The following is a 16365-nucleotide window of genomic DNA, read 5'->3' as shown; positions in this document are numbered from 1 at the left end:
GAAAATGTTTTGATCAATTGTATAAAATAACGATTTCTTATTTATTAACAATTTTTATTATTTAATTAACAATTGTTTCAATTTCTTCTTTTTCGAGGATAATGTGTGTTTTGGAAAGCACGTGTTATGAGATTGTCGATTTGAATTGATTGTCGTGTCCGGTGATCACGACACCCAATATCGGGCAATAAGCGTTAGATTTTCCCAGAAATCGATCCCTACGTTTGCTTAACTCGTATTTAAGGCATAATACTTATGGTGTTTGCATGAGAAATTTTGCGTTGGAGTCTAATAGAAAATTGATCTTTGGCATGCAATTTTTAAATCTCTTAAAATGAAAAAATAAGACGGACTTATTATTTCTTTTTTTTTTTTTTTCTTTTTCCCAGCAAGTGTAGTTACATAAACTGCGCAGAGTTTATTTTTAGAATTGTTTATTATAAGATGAGCGTTGTTTTTCGAATTGTTTGATTAATTATCATCTATTAGAACGATTTTGTTAGGATTTTTTCTCAAACTTATTACTTTTTCCAAAACTACATTTTTTTCCCAAAAAAAAATTTAGTTAACCAAGGTCACTTCGATTAGGAATCATTTAATTTAATAATCGAGTTTAGATTTATGTTTAGTTATTAAATGAGCCACCCTGTATCATTGCAAAACGTCTCAAAAAAAATATTGCACAACGTCACGGTTACAAAGACGCCAATAAAAGACGTATTACAGCAATAACGCGACTATCGGCTGCGTAGATCTGTGTGAGAAAAATATTTCGAAACGTCCGGAGTGAAAAGAACCTTTTGTGCTTAGAACACTAAACAGATCCATAAGTCATCGACGTGACTTACGATCGCTCTATTTGCTTTAAAATCGTCGAATTTGACCATTTTTGCAGATTTTCGTACATCAACGCCATCTAAATAAGAAACACTAAACTGGATTCGGTTAATTTCATTTAATAAGAAGTTGCCTAAGTTTAATGGATCCTGTAATATTCAAAAATTAAAGATAATTTCCCCTAATTTGTTACAAGTTACTTAGTAGCAAATTAGAAAATGTACAGCACAATGGGTATTAAAATTGTAACACTTAAAAAAATGTTAAGAGGTCGTAAAAGATGAAATGGGTTTTCTAATCTATATAACAATAAAAAAACCAATAAGGAAACCAAAACAATTACTGTACTCATTTGTTTTTATTAATTACATATATTACACATACAGTTTTTTTTTAATATCTACATATAGACAATTTTAGGTTGCCGATTTTTTTTATTTTATTGTTAAATCCCAAAAATTGACAATACAACATGCCAAGGCAAAAATACTAGCAACTATTGTCACGAATCTTGAGTCGAAGACGATTTACAGGTAGTGTACGCGATACGGCTTAGAAAAATATCGTTTCTCACAGGAAAATTATACTTTGAACGGTTTTAACGACATAGACCTCTGTTGAATCACAAACGAACGTGTGGGCTGCGAGATTCCTTTCGTTTCGCAAGGAGTAACAGAATGAATTGTGGCTTAACCAGAGGCACCCCGCAGGTACTAGCGTTCTAAAGTTATTTCCAAAAAAAAAAAATTATTGCAATTCGAGGGTATGATATGTACCACGTCTCGCAGCTTATAAAAAAAAGAAATTTATTATTAAATTTACCAACAGCAAGCGTAAGCGACTTTTCCACGTCGCTGTATTTTTTATATTTTTTTATATTTTTGTGAATTTTTGTGTATTTTAGTATTCGTACACCGTTGAACAAAAGAAACGGCTCAATAATTGAAAATTTTTCGTTTCCTTCGTACGATTTTATTTTAAGACAAATGTTATTTAAAAACTATCAACTTTTTAATCAATATTTATAATCATAAACATATCAATTTTTGCCGTTTTCATGATTAGCAACCAAATAAAGAAACTGAAAGGCAATAGCCAACAGGGAGATACCAAGCAGGTCGCCCATTGAGGTCAAATAGGGTATGGCAGAGTTGTCAGGGTCGATCTTCCTCTTCCACATCCAATGAATCATATTGTAGGCAACATAAAGGAGCGTCGCGACCTGCGTGACGGCAGCGAGCAAATATACGACAATAAAAAGTGAAGTCATGGTGTTCTCTTCTCCTTTCATATAATCAATCGTATAAACAAAGATGAGGTGTCCCGGTATTACCATCGCCATCAGAACGCGCGTCGTTCTCGCATGAACGCTTTTTCCGCAAAACCCGGTTACCGGTGATATGAAGATGACGTTATCATCATCGACATTCATATCCGAGGTTAAAATACCTAATACTGACTGTTTGTGCAAAGCTGTCGATATCCTACTAGCTTGTACCGCTACCAAATTACCACCCACTCCATTTATTACCGGCTGAAATACAGCTATATTTTCAAATCTTGGCGCCATAAAATCTAATATCAATCCACCCAGAGAACTTATCAACATTGCACCCATTACGGGTGTCCAACCGTTATATAATACATCCCTTGTATGAAGATTTCTTTTTGCTATCCACACCCATAATGGTATCGCTAAAATATATCCCGCTATGATTAATGGTGCCAACCAATCATATATACCTACAAAAGAAATTAAATTAATTAATAATCAGAACTTAATTATTATTAAATCTTACCTATAGATTCATAAAGAACTGTTGAAATCCATGATAACAAAGCCAACGATGTAATATCACCAAGGCTAGCAGCAATTGGTGTGGCAACATTATCCGGATTGATATGACAATGTCTCGATAAGACAATAACTCCAGCTGTGATGATGCCTAACACCAAACTGGCTAAAGACACCGTTACCAAACTGCTGGCACACAAGAGATAAGCATGATTTAATTGGACTGTATAAGTTTTTAGGGCACCCATTACGACAGCAACCACGGAACCAAGAAATCCTACCACAATGGCTTGGCACTAAAATTGGGATGCTTAACAAAAATATTCATCACAATATTTTTTTTGTTGTACCTGAATCAACGTTAAATTTCCAACGATCATTTCAAAAAGTTGTTTAGGAGTATCCATGTGTCCCAAATTGGCTTGGGTTGATAACCGCGATGCTAACGTCATTTCTAGATTACCTTTTAATCCCAATAAAGATGGAATGAGGATCATTAACTCAGTTACTTTTTTAAATACCGGCCAATGCTGGATTTTATCCAAAACTAAACCCGCGCAAACCATTCCGAACCCGGCAATCAGAAATGGTATGAAAACTTGTATGGCGATGGAAAGGTACGTTTCCTGACTACGTCCCCTAACTTCTTCGTATTCAGTGGAAACTTGGGCGACAGCTACCACATCCGGTAACTTTCCGTTATCGTTATCGGCATCGTTCGTCGCCGCCACCAGGGTTAATTCCATGTCGTTTTCGATCTCCACCTCGAAGGCACTTGATGACCCCCCGTCTTCGTTTGATTTGCCACTGGGCTGAATGTGGTTTGGACTGTCCATTGCGTTAGACCCATAGCTCTCTGTACTAAAAAATTTAAAAAAAAAATTAAAATTGCTAATCCTTAATAAAACCGGAACTGGGTAGTATCACGTGTAATTGCGATTGATTTGTAGAATGATTACGTAAAAATTCTTACTTAACCAGTTACTTTTATGCAATTAATTATTCTATTTATCGCGTTGACATAATCTGTTTTTTTTTATTTTCATAATCAAATACATCATTGTGATATATTAATGATAAAATAATAATTGATGATGTAATTGCAATTGACGTCAAAGTATAGTGGTGGCACGTGTTGCTACAAAAAAAAAGTGGATTAGAATATCTCACCTGGATCAAGAAACAATGATTCCCTTGAATGGGCAGAAATTACGGGATAATTTTTTTAATAATGACGCTCCGGGGTCTGGCTTAAAGCACCAAAAAATTTTAGGCTAAAAAAGCCTATGAGGCCACACGCGGCTACATCGTGTACTGCTGGACGTATTGATCCACGACTTGTGGATGAATGTCAGACCCGACAACCCCTTCGAAAAGAAAACGGCGCGAAATGGCGCACGCGCTTATACCGCGTGATTATTCAAAACTGTTTTATAACTTGTTAGTTATTGATATAGATGCTATTTCGCAACGTTTTACAACGGAGATTGTTTGGACTGCACTTTTAGTGAGTCATAATAAAGAAGTATTATCAAGGTAACCAAGATTATCGGGTCGATAATATGATTATATTCTTGGAAGTGCAATGTGAGACGATGATGTAAAAGTTCTTCGAATTTTTAATAAATCTTTTTTATAGGAAATGAAAATAAAATTAAAAATTGTTGAAATTTGAACTATCCATTTGTTGAAGTAGATTAATCGAGTTTTGAGTCGTTTCCTAATTTTGTGCAATTAGACCGGTAGAGAAAATTTTCTGGAAGGAAGATTTGTGTACGAAGTGTGCCGAGTTTTTTAATTTTGCCGTCGCGTCAATCGCCGGCTTAGTTTCAGAAGCAGGAAACTTGCGATTATTCTCAATGATAACGTGTTAGCCGTACATATGATGTAAGAAATGGCATTTTTTTTCGGCCGGCTACACAAATACAAATTCGAGGGATGCGGTGCAAATTTAGGCCACGTGGAGTTACTCGACAATCGTTTCAATGCCAACTTGTTCAAAGAACTTCCTTTCCTACTCCCTCTCTTATTCTTTTTCCCATTCAAAAAGAGAAATTATAAATAAATAATCTTTCAATTACATTAATTTTTACAAGCTAATTTTTATTTCTTTTTTAATGTTTAAGGATATTTATAAAAGTAAGAATTAAAATTAAAAACTTACAATGTGATCATCTGCCAATAGTTTTATTTTTCGCTGGTTTCGATAAAAACAAATATTCATACAACATTTTCACACTGAGGATACATTATTTGTAACACCAACTTAAAGAAGAAACGCGAGGTGTAAACGATCACAAAAAAAATACATCTTTAAAAAGAACCGGGGCACGAGAACGCGAGAGTTGAACGAAAACGGTTCAATTTGAAATTTTGTCAAACTCCTATGACTAAGACGGTCCAGCACGAAACTACTTTAGAACTACAAGTGGACAGCAATAGCTACTAGCTATTAAGTTATTAAATTATTACGCCTTCGTACCAAGGCTCAAATGCCTCAAAATAGCTCATAAATTTATTACCAATTTTGAATTCTTCATATCAGTACGTTTCCACCAAACATTTATACCAAAACTTCTTCTATTCCACTAACACTTACTTTAACATCAATCAAATTTCTAAATCTTGTTATTTTTTCGACGTTTTATTACTATCAAATCGTAATTAATATCTTAATATTTATGTTTTTTAATCCGGAATTGAGTAATCTATAAATATATTATTGTTATCATTAGATAATTTAATTTTCATAGATATCTTTATTTTAACAATTTCATTTTTACATTAGATAAATGTTTTCGCAATAATTTAAGACAAAAACGATTAAATAAAAATTGGTAAAAATTTAATAGTATTTAGCGTGACAGTGACATTCAAAACGATGGAAATTAAAATTTTTTTTCATTAAAACCGTTCAAGACATCTCGCACCATCTACAAATAGAATTCATCTTTAAGCAAGGTTATCAAAGAATTACAGCTAACTTATTGCATGATTTCTCCGTTGAGTTATAGATGTCATATTCTTTTGAATTAACTTAATCCTTAATAAAAAAAATAAGACGTTAATTTTGAATTCATATTTATTTAGGTCGCCTCGTAGTATCAAATTTTTACAAAAATCGAAAGGCGCTTTCACAAATTATTTACATATTTACTAAACGAAAAATCTAAATTAACATAAATTATCTAGAACTGAATAAGTACTATCTTGCAACTACAACTCATTTTTGTTTTGTACAGATCGTTAATCGCCGACATCGCTGTCTTTATCTCCGATGATGTACAACACTTGGAAGGCGACTCCCAATAGGAAGGTGCCCAATAAATCGCCCAAGGCGGTTAAATACGGTATGGCGGAGTTATCGGGGTCGATCGCGGACTTCCACATCCATAAAATCATAACTTGGGCGATGTAGAGTAATAAGAACACTTGTAAGAGAGCGGCGATTAAATAGACGAACATAAAGCTGGGGGTAAACGAGGTATGCCCAGCTTGCAAATAGCTTATAGTGTACGTAAATATTAGATGACCAGGAATCACCATGACCATTAACATGCGCGCTGTTGCGGCATGATTTGTTTCCGAGCTATCAAAAAACGTGGCGCATGGACTCAAACAAACTTTTTCATCTTCGGGTAATTCCCCAAGAACAGACGTTTTATGCAACTCCGTCGAAATCCGACTCGCTTGCACCGCGACTAAATTACCACCAATTCCATTAATGACTAGTTGAAATACTGCAATCCCTTTGTATTGGGACACCGTATAATCCAAAATCAAACCACCTATACTACTTATCACCATTGCTGTTATCACCGGGGACCACCCACTATCCAAAACTTCCTTACTATACTCATTTCGACTAGCTAAATACCCCCAAAGTGGTACAAAAAAGATTCCAACAATAATCACAGCCACCGTCAACCATGGCATAGTCTCCCTGGTGTTATAAAGACCGGATGAAAGCCAAGAAAGCAAAGCCAGAGTTGTTAAATCCCCCAAACTAGCGGCAATCGGAGTCGCAACATTATCCGGATTGATGTGGAAATGTCTCGAAACCAAAATAACACCCACCATAATCAATCCAAGAATTAAGCTAGCCGTAAACGCTGTTCCTATACTGCTAGCACACAAAATCAAAGTGTGTTGAAGATTGAATTCGCCAGTAGGCACCCAGCCGAAAATAACAGCCGCGATTGAAGCTAAAAATCCTACAACAATCGCTTGGCACTGAATCAGCGCCAAATTTCCAAAAATCAAACTAATCTGTTGTTGCCTCGTATCCAAATGCCCCAAATTCGCGTGAGTTGATAACCTCGACGCTAAAGTCATTTCTAAGTTTCCTTTCAAACCTAAAAGGGATGGCACTAAAATGTAAACTTCAGATACGTGTTGATAAACAGGCCAGTGTTGAACCAAATCCAAAAGAAGACTTGCCGCGACCATTCCAAATCCAGCCAAAAGGAACGGGATAAACATTTGTACAGCTGTAGAGAGGATGGACTCTCTACTTTGCTCAAAAGAAACATTTGAATCATCATGTCCTGGTAAAAGTGATGTTCCATCACTTGATGAAATTAATTCGAATTCTTCGTCCTAAAACAAAGCGAAATAAAATTTTATAACCCTGATTTATTTATACAAATACTTGTGCTAATAACATTCTTTCATAAGTAACACGATACATTCTCAACTAACTATCAATTAATTGCACTCATTCATCAAATAGCACTTAAAATATAATGTTCAAAAAATTGAATAATAGGTAATGATAAGATTTTTATTTAATACTTTAATCAATTTAATTAAAACTTACAGTATCTAACAAAGGGGCGTTCATACTCAGTTCTTCCAGGTGGGACTTTTTAATTTTCCTATATCTCAATTCATCTGTCTGAGGCATTTTTAAAAAAACAGTTTAAACGCTTGGGACACTCGTGGTTCCTTTTAAAACTGCGATTCCTGAAAATTGAATAAAAATGTAACTCCACGTCTTAACCGTTAACGCATGATGTAAACACCAAAACTAACCTAAAAGACATCTTCATGGATACCTATTTTTAATTTTTAAATATCAAATCTTTCACGTATCAAATATGTCATAACTGTTTACGCACTTACATGACAACATTACCGACATATCTCATCGCTTATCACTGTGTAATGTGAATTTAACACGACGACATTTCAATCGTTATCAATTAACCAGGGAAAAAGTTAATTGATGGGAAGAAAAATTAGATTTCTTTTCGGATTTGTTTTCATTTTAGTTTTATTCAATCTTCTAACAGTTTTTAATTTAATTAATTTGTTTCTTTTTTTAAATTTAATGAACGTTATTTTAGCGAGATGTGTATTGAGTTGCCTAAGCGATATAAATTTTGAATTTGATACCATTATTTTAAATCCAATCTGCATATCGTAAACCTCATCTTAAGCTGCTTGATTTTAAAACCAAAAGTATTCAATTTTTACATTAAAATCATTATATCTAAACTAAATCTGTTTATGGATGATGTCTTTTTAGTTCATAATAGTCAATTTATTCCTAAAAAACTTTTCTCCATCACCTTTCGTTTTTGAGTTATGATCGATTTTAATACCAAAAGTACTCAATTTTGACATTTTGGGGATTTTCTCTTTATCACTAGAAAATCATTATATCTAAACTAAATCTGTTTATGGATAATGTCTTTTTAGTTCATAATAATCAATTTATTACGAAAAAACTTTTCTCTATCACCTTTCATTTTTGAATTATGATCGATTTTAATACCAAAAGTACTCAATTTTGACATTTTGGGGATTTTCGCTTTATCACTAGAAAATCATTATATCTAAACTAAATCTGTTTATGGATGATGTCCTTTTAGTTCATAATAAACAATTTATTCCTAAAAAACTTTTCTCCATCACCTTTCATACTTGAGTTATGATCGATTTTAATACCAAAAGTACTCAATTTTGACATTTTGGTGATTTTCTCTTTATCATTAGAAAATGATTATATCTAAACTAAATCTGTTTATGGATGATGTCTTTTTAGTTCATAATAATCAATTTATTACCAAAAAACTTTTCTCCATCACCTTTCATTTTTGAGTTATGATCGATTTTAATACCAAAAGTACTCAATTTTGACATTTTGGGGATTTTCTCTTTATCACTAGAAAATCATTATATCTAAACTAAATTTGTTTATGGATGATGTCTTTTTAGTTCATAATAAACAATTTATTCCTAAAAAAAATGTCTCCATCACCTTTCATTTTTGAGTTATGATCGATTTTAATACCAAAAGTACTCAATTTTGACATTTTGGGGATTTTCTCTTTATCACTAGGAAATCATTATAACTAAACTAAATCTGTTTATGGATGATGTCTTTTTAGTTCATAATAAACAATTTATTCCTAAAAAACTTTTCGCCATCACCTTTCATTTTTGAGTTATGATCGATTTTAATACCAAAAGTACTCAATTTTAACATTTTGGGGATTTTCTTTTTATTACTAGAAAATCATTATATCTAAACTAAATCTGTTTATGGATGATGTCCTTTTAGTTCATAATAATCAATTTATTCCTAAAAAACTTTTCTCCATCACCTTTCATTTTTGAGTTATGATCGATTTTAATACCAAAAGTACTCAATTTTGACATTTTGGGGATTTTCTTTTTATCACTAGAAAATCATTATATCTAAACTAAATCTGTTTATGGATGATGTCCTTTTAGTTCATAATAATCAATTTATTCCTAAAAAACTTTTCTCCATCACCTTTCATTTTTGAGTTATGATCGATTTTAATACCAAAAGTACTCAATTTTGACATTTTGGGGATTTTCTTTTTATCACTAGAAAATCATTATATCTAAACTAAATCTGTTTATGGATGATGTCCTTTTAGTTCATAATAAACAATTTATTCCTAAAAAATTTGTCTCTATCACCTTTCAATTTTGAGTTATGATCGATTTTAATACCAAAAGTACTCAATTTTGACATTTTGGGGATTTTCTCTTTATTACTAGAAAATCATTATATCTAAACTAAATTTGTTTATGAATGATGTCTTTTTAGTTCATAATAAACAATTTATTCCTAAAAAACTTTTCGCCATCACCTTTCATTTTTGAGTCATGATCGATTTTAATACCAAAAGTACTCAATTTTGACATTTTGGGGATTTTCTCTTTATCACTAGAAAATCATTATATCTAAACTAAATATGTTTATGGATGATGTCTTTTTAGTTCATAATAAACAATTTATTTCTAAAAAACTTTTCTCCATCACCTTTCATTTTTGAGTTATGATCGATTTTAATACCAAAAGTACTCAATTTGGACATTTTGGGGATTTTCTCTTTATCACTAGAAAATCATTATATCTAAACTAAATTTGTTTATGAATGATGTCTTTTTAGTTCATAATAATCAATTTATTCCTAAAAAACTTTTCTCCATTACCTTTCATTTTTGAGTTATGATCGATTTTAATACCAAAAGTACTCAATTTTGACATTTTGGGGATTTTCTCTTTATCACTAGAAAATCATTATATCTAAACTAAATCTGTTTATGGATGATGTCTTTTTAGTTGATAATAAACAATTTATTCCTCAAAAACTTTTCTCCATCACCTTTCGTTTTTGAGTTATGATGGATTTTAATACCAAAAGTACTCAATTTTGACATTTTGGGGATTTTCTCTTTATAACTAGAAAATCATTATATCTAAACTAAATCTGTTTATGGACGATGTCTTTTTAGTTCATAATAAACAATTTATTCCTAAAGAACTTTTCTCCATCACCTTATATTTTTGAGTTAAGATCGATTTTAATACCAAAAGTACTCAATTTTGACATTTTGGGGATTTTTTCTTTATCACTAGAAAATCATTATATCTAAACTAAATCTGTTTATGGAAGACGTCTTTTTAGTTCATAATAAACGATTTATTCCTAAAAAAAATTTCTCCATCACCTTCCATTTTTGAGTTATGATCGATTTTAATACATCACTTCTTAATATACTATATTGATACATTTTAATATTTATTTTTCTAATAGTAAAGCTACTTATAACAACTTTTTGATGTTATAAAGGAATATATGAGGTTAAATCACATCTAATTTTAAATTTCCGGGGTGAACAGTGATTTTCTTTCTTGCTTAAGAGAAAGTAATGTTAGCGGTTTGAAAACTACTGCACTAGAGGGAGTTACTGTGTGTTGGTCTCAAAAAGTAAATTCTAATTATAAATCTGATTTCGTCGTAAAGTTTATAAAGTGGTGGTGCTGCGATCCCGCTTCCTCTAATTGAAAATTATGACCGGCGAGGTTTTCCTTTCATTTCGAACACATTGCGAAAAGCTCGTGCAGCTTCTCAACCATGAGCAGATTAACAATTTCAAAAACGGCGCGGACGACATGGACCGCATCAAGCAGATGTACGAGCATGCCATTAAAATACCGATAGCAGAGCAATCTCGCGGCAAATCATTACAAGAAGCCGCCAATTTCAAAACAAACGCCAATTTGTTTTATAAAAACAAAAATCTTCTTGAAGCCATTCACCAATATAATCGAGGTGTTGTTACTTGTCCGATTGATACAGGTACGTTTTTTTTTTTTTTATATTAATATTTTTGTAAAATGCTGCATTGTAACGTAAAAAATGTATTGTTAGATATTTTTTGGGCAAAATCCCAATTTTTCAAATTAACCAGAAAGTAGGTCAAAATTACTTTCACAATTATACATATATATATAGAAATTGCTTTTTCTGTCTCTCTAAAAATAATTTTATTAGAAACTAATAAAGATTTTAAAAAAATAATTATATATAAACTGGGCAAAGATCCCAAAAATTTTCCAACTTTCAGGAAATTGCATTTAAAATTTCAACACGTCTAACAATAGTTTTCATTATTTGGCAACCTAAAGGCGTAAAACAGTGCATTAGAGAAGGACAATCAGCCCGTTTATTTTCGTTAACACATCCTAAGTGTCCATAAAAGCCAGGGAGTTGGTAGATGTAGGCGGAAACGTGATCAAAATAACACCACAAATAAACTAAATGGACACAAAATAATAAATACATTTCAAAACTTTTCCAGATGAATCCCGAAAGTTGCTTGCTGTTTTGGTTGCAAACCGAAGTGCGGTTCTCTTTGAGCTTTCCCTTTATAAACAATGTATCGTGGACGTCGATTGGGTTCTTCAAACCGGTTGGTACCCCGAAGATTTGCAATACAAGATTCTTCTGCGTAAAGGAAAGTGCTGCAGCGAGATAAAAGTATATAAGAAGGCTGTTGATAGCATCAAAGAAGCAATTAAAGTTGGGGTAAATACAAAATTATCGGAACAAAAACTGAAAGAGATTCGCCAAATTTTAAAAATCGCCCAAGAAAAATGTGCAAAAAGTGACCAAAATTCAATTGATGTTAAAAGTGAGCAGATAACTTATGTTAAGTTTGACAGAAATAATTTTTATCCAGCAGCATCCGAATCGGTTGATTTCCGTTATGACCCTAATGTTGGAAGATATGCTATTGCAACCAAAGATATTCCAGCAGCTACTATAATATTAGAAGAAGAACCATTTTCAATTGTAGTCGGCAAAGATAACATACTAAAAAATTGCAGCCATTGCGGCTTAAATACATTATCTCCTTATCCATGCGAAAATTGTACCCATGTCATTTTTTGCTCAAACTCATGCAAAGAAAAAGCAAATTATCATCAAATAGAATGCAACATCTTACCAACAATTTACACTTCCGGTGCTTCCGTGAATTGTTTATTATCTTTACGTATCATAACCCAACAAGGTTTAGCGTTTCTTTGGGAAAACCGAAAATGTTTTGGGAAAAAACATGAAGATGGTAGTATTTACAAAAGTAACGATTACGCGAGACTTTATCAACTGTGTACACACACCGAAATCCGGCCAAAAGGCGAATTTTTACATTACACATTTATGGCCATCTTCCTTTTAAGATTACTAAAAAAAACGAGCTTCTTTCCATTCGAAACCCAAGAGGAAGTTTTAAAAGATGAAGAAGCTTACATTGGAAGTTTACTATTAAGGCATCTTCAACTCCTTCAGTTTAACGCTCACGAAATTTCGGAAATGAGAAATACCGATGGTAAATGTGACGTTTCTTATCGTAACAGTCACGTGGGCGGTGGCATTTATCCAACTTTGGCTTTGTTTAATCACAGTTGCGAACCGAGTATTATTAGATATAACAAAGGCACGAAAATGATTGCGAGAACCGTTAAATACATCAAGGCTGGTGATGCTATATTTGAAAATTACGGCCCTATTTATTGCACCCATAAATACGTTGATCGACAGAGAAAAATGAAGGAAAGATATTATTTCGATTGCCAATGCGTTCCTTGCGTCGAAAATTGGCCGTTATATGAACAAATGGACGAGCAAAGTCTTCGCCTTAAATGTCAAACTTGCGAACATTGTTTGATTGTTGGAGTTGATCAAGACAATCCGTTTGTTGTATGCAAAAAATGTAAAACTAAAAATAATATTATGCTCCCATCTTTACAATTAATGGTAAAAATATTTATTGTAAATTTATTTATAAAAAATTAATATTTTTTTTGTTGACAGAAATTGGATGAGTTTACAACAAAAGCTGAAGATTTATTTAAACAAGGTGACTACGAAGGTGCTATTGTGTTTTACCAAACGGCCATGGAATTTTATCACAAGCACATGGTTGCTCCTTTTAAAGATATGGTGAAGGTCCAACAAAGATTGAGAACTTGTATGGTGCACGATGGAAATACTCAAGTGTTGTATAAAAAACCAACGGAATTTCTACCAGTTAATGCTGACCAAAACTCAGAGGAAATATTAAACACTCAACCCCAAATGGTTTAATAATTCAATATTTATTCAATTATTAATTTTGTGCTAGATGTAAGCATTCCATTGTTTGTATATCTTTATTAGTAAAGAAAACATTTGGAAACATAGTTGTTCCAAATAACCTTTATTACCAACCTAATAAATCATCAAATCCCTAAATTAATTTTGCATAAAACGATGATGAAAATTTATATATAGAAATATAAATGCAACCAATATGACAGTATTTTTATTGCAATACGCGATTTGCGTATGATGCGTATTGCACTGCGATATTGGTTGCATACTTGCTTAAAAATAATTTTTAACTCAAAAACTAAAAACTGTTGGTGAGATTTTAATAAAAATTGTTCATAATACACCGAAACGATATAATCGAAATTTTTGTAATAAACCATGAAATCATTAAATCTCTAAATTAATATTTTTGGATAAAAAATTTATTAATACTAAACTAATAATCGATTTCAATACATCAAATTGATTTGGTCATATTGATAGTGATCGCAAAACAATTTTAATCAATACGTTATCATTCGAATTTTCAAGTGTGGCTACATTATTTATCGACAACCTATTCAAGGATTAACTCATTGTCGAAATTCTCGCCACACTAAAAACAACGGTATAACTCAAAAAATGGAAATACTCAAGTTAGTTTTAGTGTTAATGTTAACTTATTTTACGGGTAAGTTATTTTCATCTATTTTTTCTGCATCCAATGTTACAAAAAAAAATATTTTTTATCTGATAAATAAATCCCTAATAGATGCTAGAGAACACTTTATCTTTTTTTATGCAGGTGTTCGAAACACCTGCACCGATTGATTTATATATAAAACAATCTTGATAATCAAACTTTTGCACAGGTGGAGTTTCTGGAAATTTCTTCGTTTGTAATGAAGCGGAAGATTGTGCGGCACCGGAATCTAGTTGTACCGATAATTTTTGTCAATGTCCAATCGGAAAAACACTTACAGCAGATGGAACTAAATGTTTAGATGGTACAAAATAAATATAAATTCGAAATAAATATTTCATAAACTTTTTTTAGTTGTTCTAAGTTATGGTGGATCTTGCACCGATGATGTTCAATGCGCACCTCTTCTTGGAAAAAATATTTGTAAATCAGGAGCATGCGAATGTGATACCGGATACAGATATCATCATGGAAATTGCATAAAAAGCGCAGGGTTGGGAGAATTTTGCGAAAAAAATGAAGACTGTTTTGTTAGTCCGGATTTATTAGCTATGGTTTGTACAGATTCTAAATGTACGTGTAATGTAGATTATTACCCAAGAGGAGAGTTTGATTGTAGACCTTTAGTAAAAGGTAATTTTTTTATTTCTTAAAAAAACATTTATGTATATTAATAAAAAATTTGATAGAATATGGGGGTGCTTGCGCAATGGATAGTGATTGTCAAGGCCTCGAAGGTGCAAAATGCACCAACAACGGTTGTGCTCAAACAACAGAACCGGATATTCCAAGTAAAAAAGAAATTTTTGAAAGGCAAGATGATCATCATCAAAAAAATACTATTGCCGATGACTGCAATACCAATGAAGATTGTGTTGGAGGTGACCCCAATTCCTATTGTTCACCCATCATAAAAAAATGTGTTTGTAAAAAGGGATACTTTTTAAGTTCTGGAACTTGTTATGGCGAACTTGGCATGAATATAGAATGCACAGCTAATTCAGATTGTAAAACAACACCCAGATTATGTGAAAATGGAATGTGTATTTGTGCAAAAACACATTATTATAAACCAGCTCTCGATGGATGCAGTAAAGGTAAAACACATATTTAGCATCTTCCTTTAACAACTAATTATTATTGTAATTCCAGCTGGTTATAAATCAAATGATAAAATCGTCTGTAGCAATGATCTGGGCTGCAACGTTATGGGCCCTCTTGCTTCTTGCGTAAAAGAAACAGATCTCGATTCTTATTGTATATGTAATTTTGGATCAGAACTCAACGAACATTTTATTTGTACTCGTTGTAATTATTAAATTACTCAATTTATTACTATACAATTAATGTTTTTTAATATTTAGCCACCGAATGTGAAGCTGAATGCGCTGAAAACAGCGACTGCACAATAATCAATTCAATTTGTGATAAAGTAAATGGAAATTGCATTTGTCCGGATGGTTATCGATTAGATTTAGATGAAAATATTTGCACTCCAAGTAAATTTTTAAAAATTTTTTTGTACAAGTATTAAATATTTTTTATTTTTAGATTTAGGTTCGAAATGCGATGACACGCTTGCATGCTTATTGGAACACAGCATTTGTGAGGAACTTGATGAAGAGGAAAATGATGATGATAAAAAATGTGCATGCCAAGAAGATTACGTCCAAATTGACGAGTTAACTTGTCTTAAAAGTAAATTATTTATTTTTATTTTACTTTTATTATTAATTTTATTTGTATAGGTGCAAGTATTCATGAAGATTGCACACATTCTTTGCAATGCACGCGCTCCAACACCGAGTGTAAACAAGGCAAATGCGTTTGTATTAACAACCATCTCGAAGTGGGCGATTTATGTATAATGGCGAAAGGTAAATTTTTTACTAATAATAATCCTGTTTAATTCAAAATTTGAAACCGTAGAAATGGGCGATTACTGCACAAACGTCGAGCAATGTCAAAAAACTTTGAGCAAAGACGTTTTGTGTAGAAATAGCAAATGTCAATGTCCATCTGGATACAAAGTAAGCGAGGATAAAAAAGGGTGTTTACCAAAATAGCATGTATAATAATGTATAATAAAATTTTTTTTAATTTAAAAGTACTTATTTTAATTATTT

The 16365-nt window shown here is 32.1% G+C and overlaps 4 protein-coding genes across 5 annotated transcripts; 2 read left to right on the top strand and 2 right to left on the bottom strand.

Moving 5' to 3' along the window:
• Positions 1 to 1176: 1176 nt before the first annotated feature.
• LOC111425565 (solute carrier family 41 member 1-like) lies at positions 1177 to 5263 on the bottom strand. The gene is made up of 4 exons (XM_023059673.2): positions 4797 to 5263; positions 2983 to 3493; positions 2637 to 2928; positions 1177 to 2580 (listed from the first exon to the last, which is right to left on the bottom strand). The coding sequence occupies exons 1-4, from the start codon at positions 4805 to 4807 to the stop codon at positions 1877 to 1879; spliced, it is 1518 nt and encodes a 505-aa protein (XP_022915441.1). The 5' UTR covers positions 4808 to 5263; the 3' UTR covers positions 1177 to 1876.
• A 433-nt stretch (positions 5264 to 5696) lies between these two features.
• Positions 5697 to 7890, bottom strand: LOC111425516 (solute carrier family 41 member 1-like). 2 transcript variants are annotated; one of them, XM_023059602.2, is made up of 4 exons: positions 7757 to 7890; positions 7667 to 7689; positions 7452 to 7597; positions 5697 to 7231 (listed from the first exon to the last, which is right to left on the bottom strand). In XM_023059602.2, exons 3-4 carry the CDS (start codon positions 7536 to 7538, stop codon positions 5879 to 5881), a joined length of 1440 nt encoding a protein of 479 aa, XP_022915370.2. In that variant the 5' UTR covers positions 7539 to 7597; positions 7667 to 7689; positions 7757 to 7890; the 3' UTR covers positions 5697 to 5878. The 2 variants fall into 2 exon arrangements, with proteins under 2 accessions (XP_022915370.2, XP_022915369.2); XM_023059601.2 differs by having other exon boundaries at positions 7667 to 7890.
• Positions 7891 to 10765: 2875 nt separating this feature from the next.
• Positions 10766 to 13646, top strand: LOC111425593 (SET and MYND domain-containing protein 4-like). Its single transcript, XM_023059720.2, has 3 exons — positions 10766 to 11259; positions 11762 to 13221; positions 13279 to 13646. Exons 1-3 carry the CDS (start codon positions 10971 to 10973, stop codon positions 13549 to 13551), a joined length of 2022 nt encoding a protein of 673 aa, XP_022915488.1. The 5' UTR covers positions 10766 to 10970; the 3' UTR covers positions 13552 to 13646.
• A 475-nt stretch (positions 13647 to 14121) lies between these two features.
• Positions 14122 to 16357, top strand: LOC111425581 (protein draper-like). Its single transcript, XM_023059700.2, has 9 exons — positions 14122 to 14227; positions 14409 to 14543; positions 14594 to 14872; positions 14929 to 15336; positions 15392 to 15547; positions 15604 to 15738; positions 15791 to 15937; positions 15988 to 16116; positions 16169 to 16357. Exons 1-9 carry the CDS (start codon positions 14179 to 14181, stop codon positions 16303 to 16305), a joined length of 1575 nt encoding a protein of 524 aa, XP_022915468.2. The 5' UTR covers positions 14122 to 14178; the 3' UTR covers positions 16306 to 16357.
• The last annotated feature ends 8 nt before the right edge of the window (positions 16358 to 16365 follow it).

This window comes from Onthophagus taurus, chromosome 8 (genome assembly GCF_036711975.1).
Source record: "Onthophagus taurus isolate NC chromosome 8, IU_Otau_3.0, whole genome shotgun sequence".
NCBI classification, from domain to species: Eukaryota; Metazoa; Arthropoda; class Insecta; order Coleoptera; family Scarabaeidae; genus Onthophagus; species Onthophagus taurus.
This window is presented reverse-complemented; position numbering and strand designations above follow the sequence as displayed.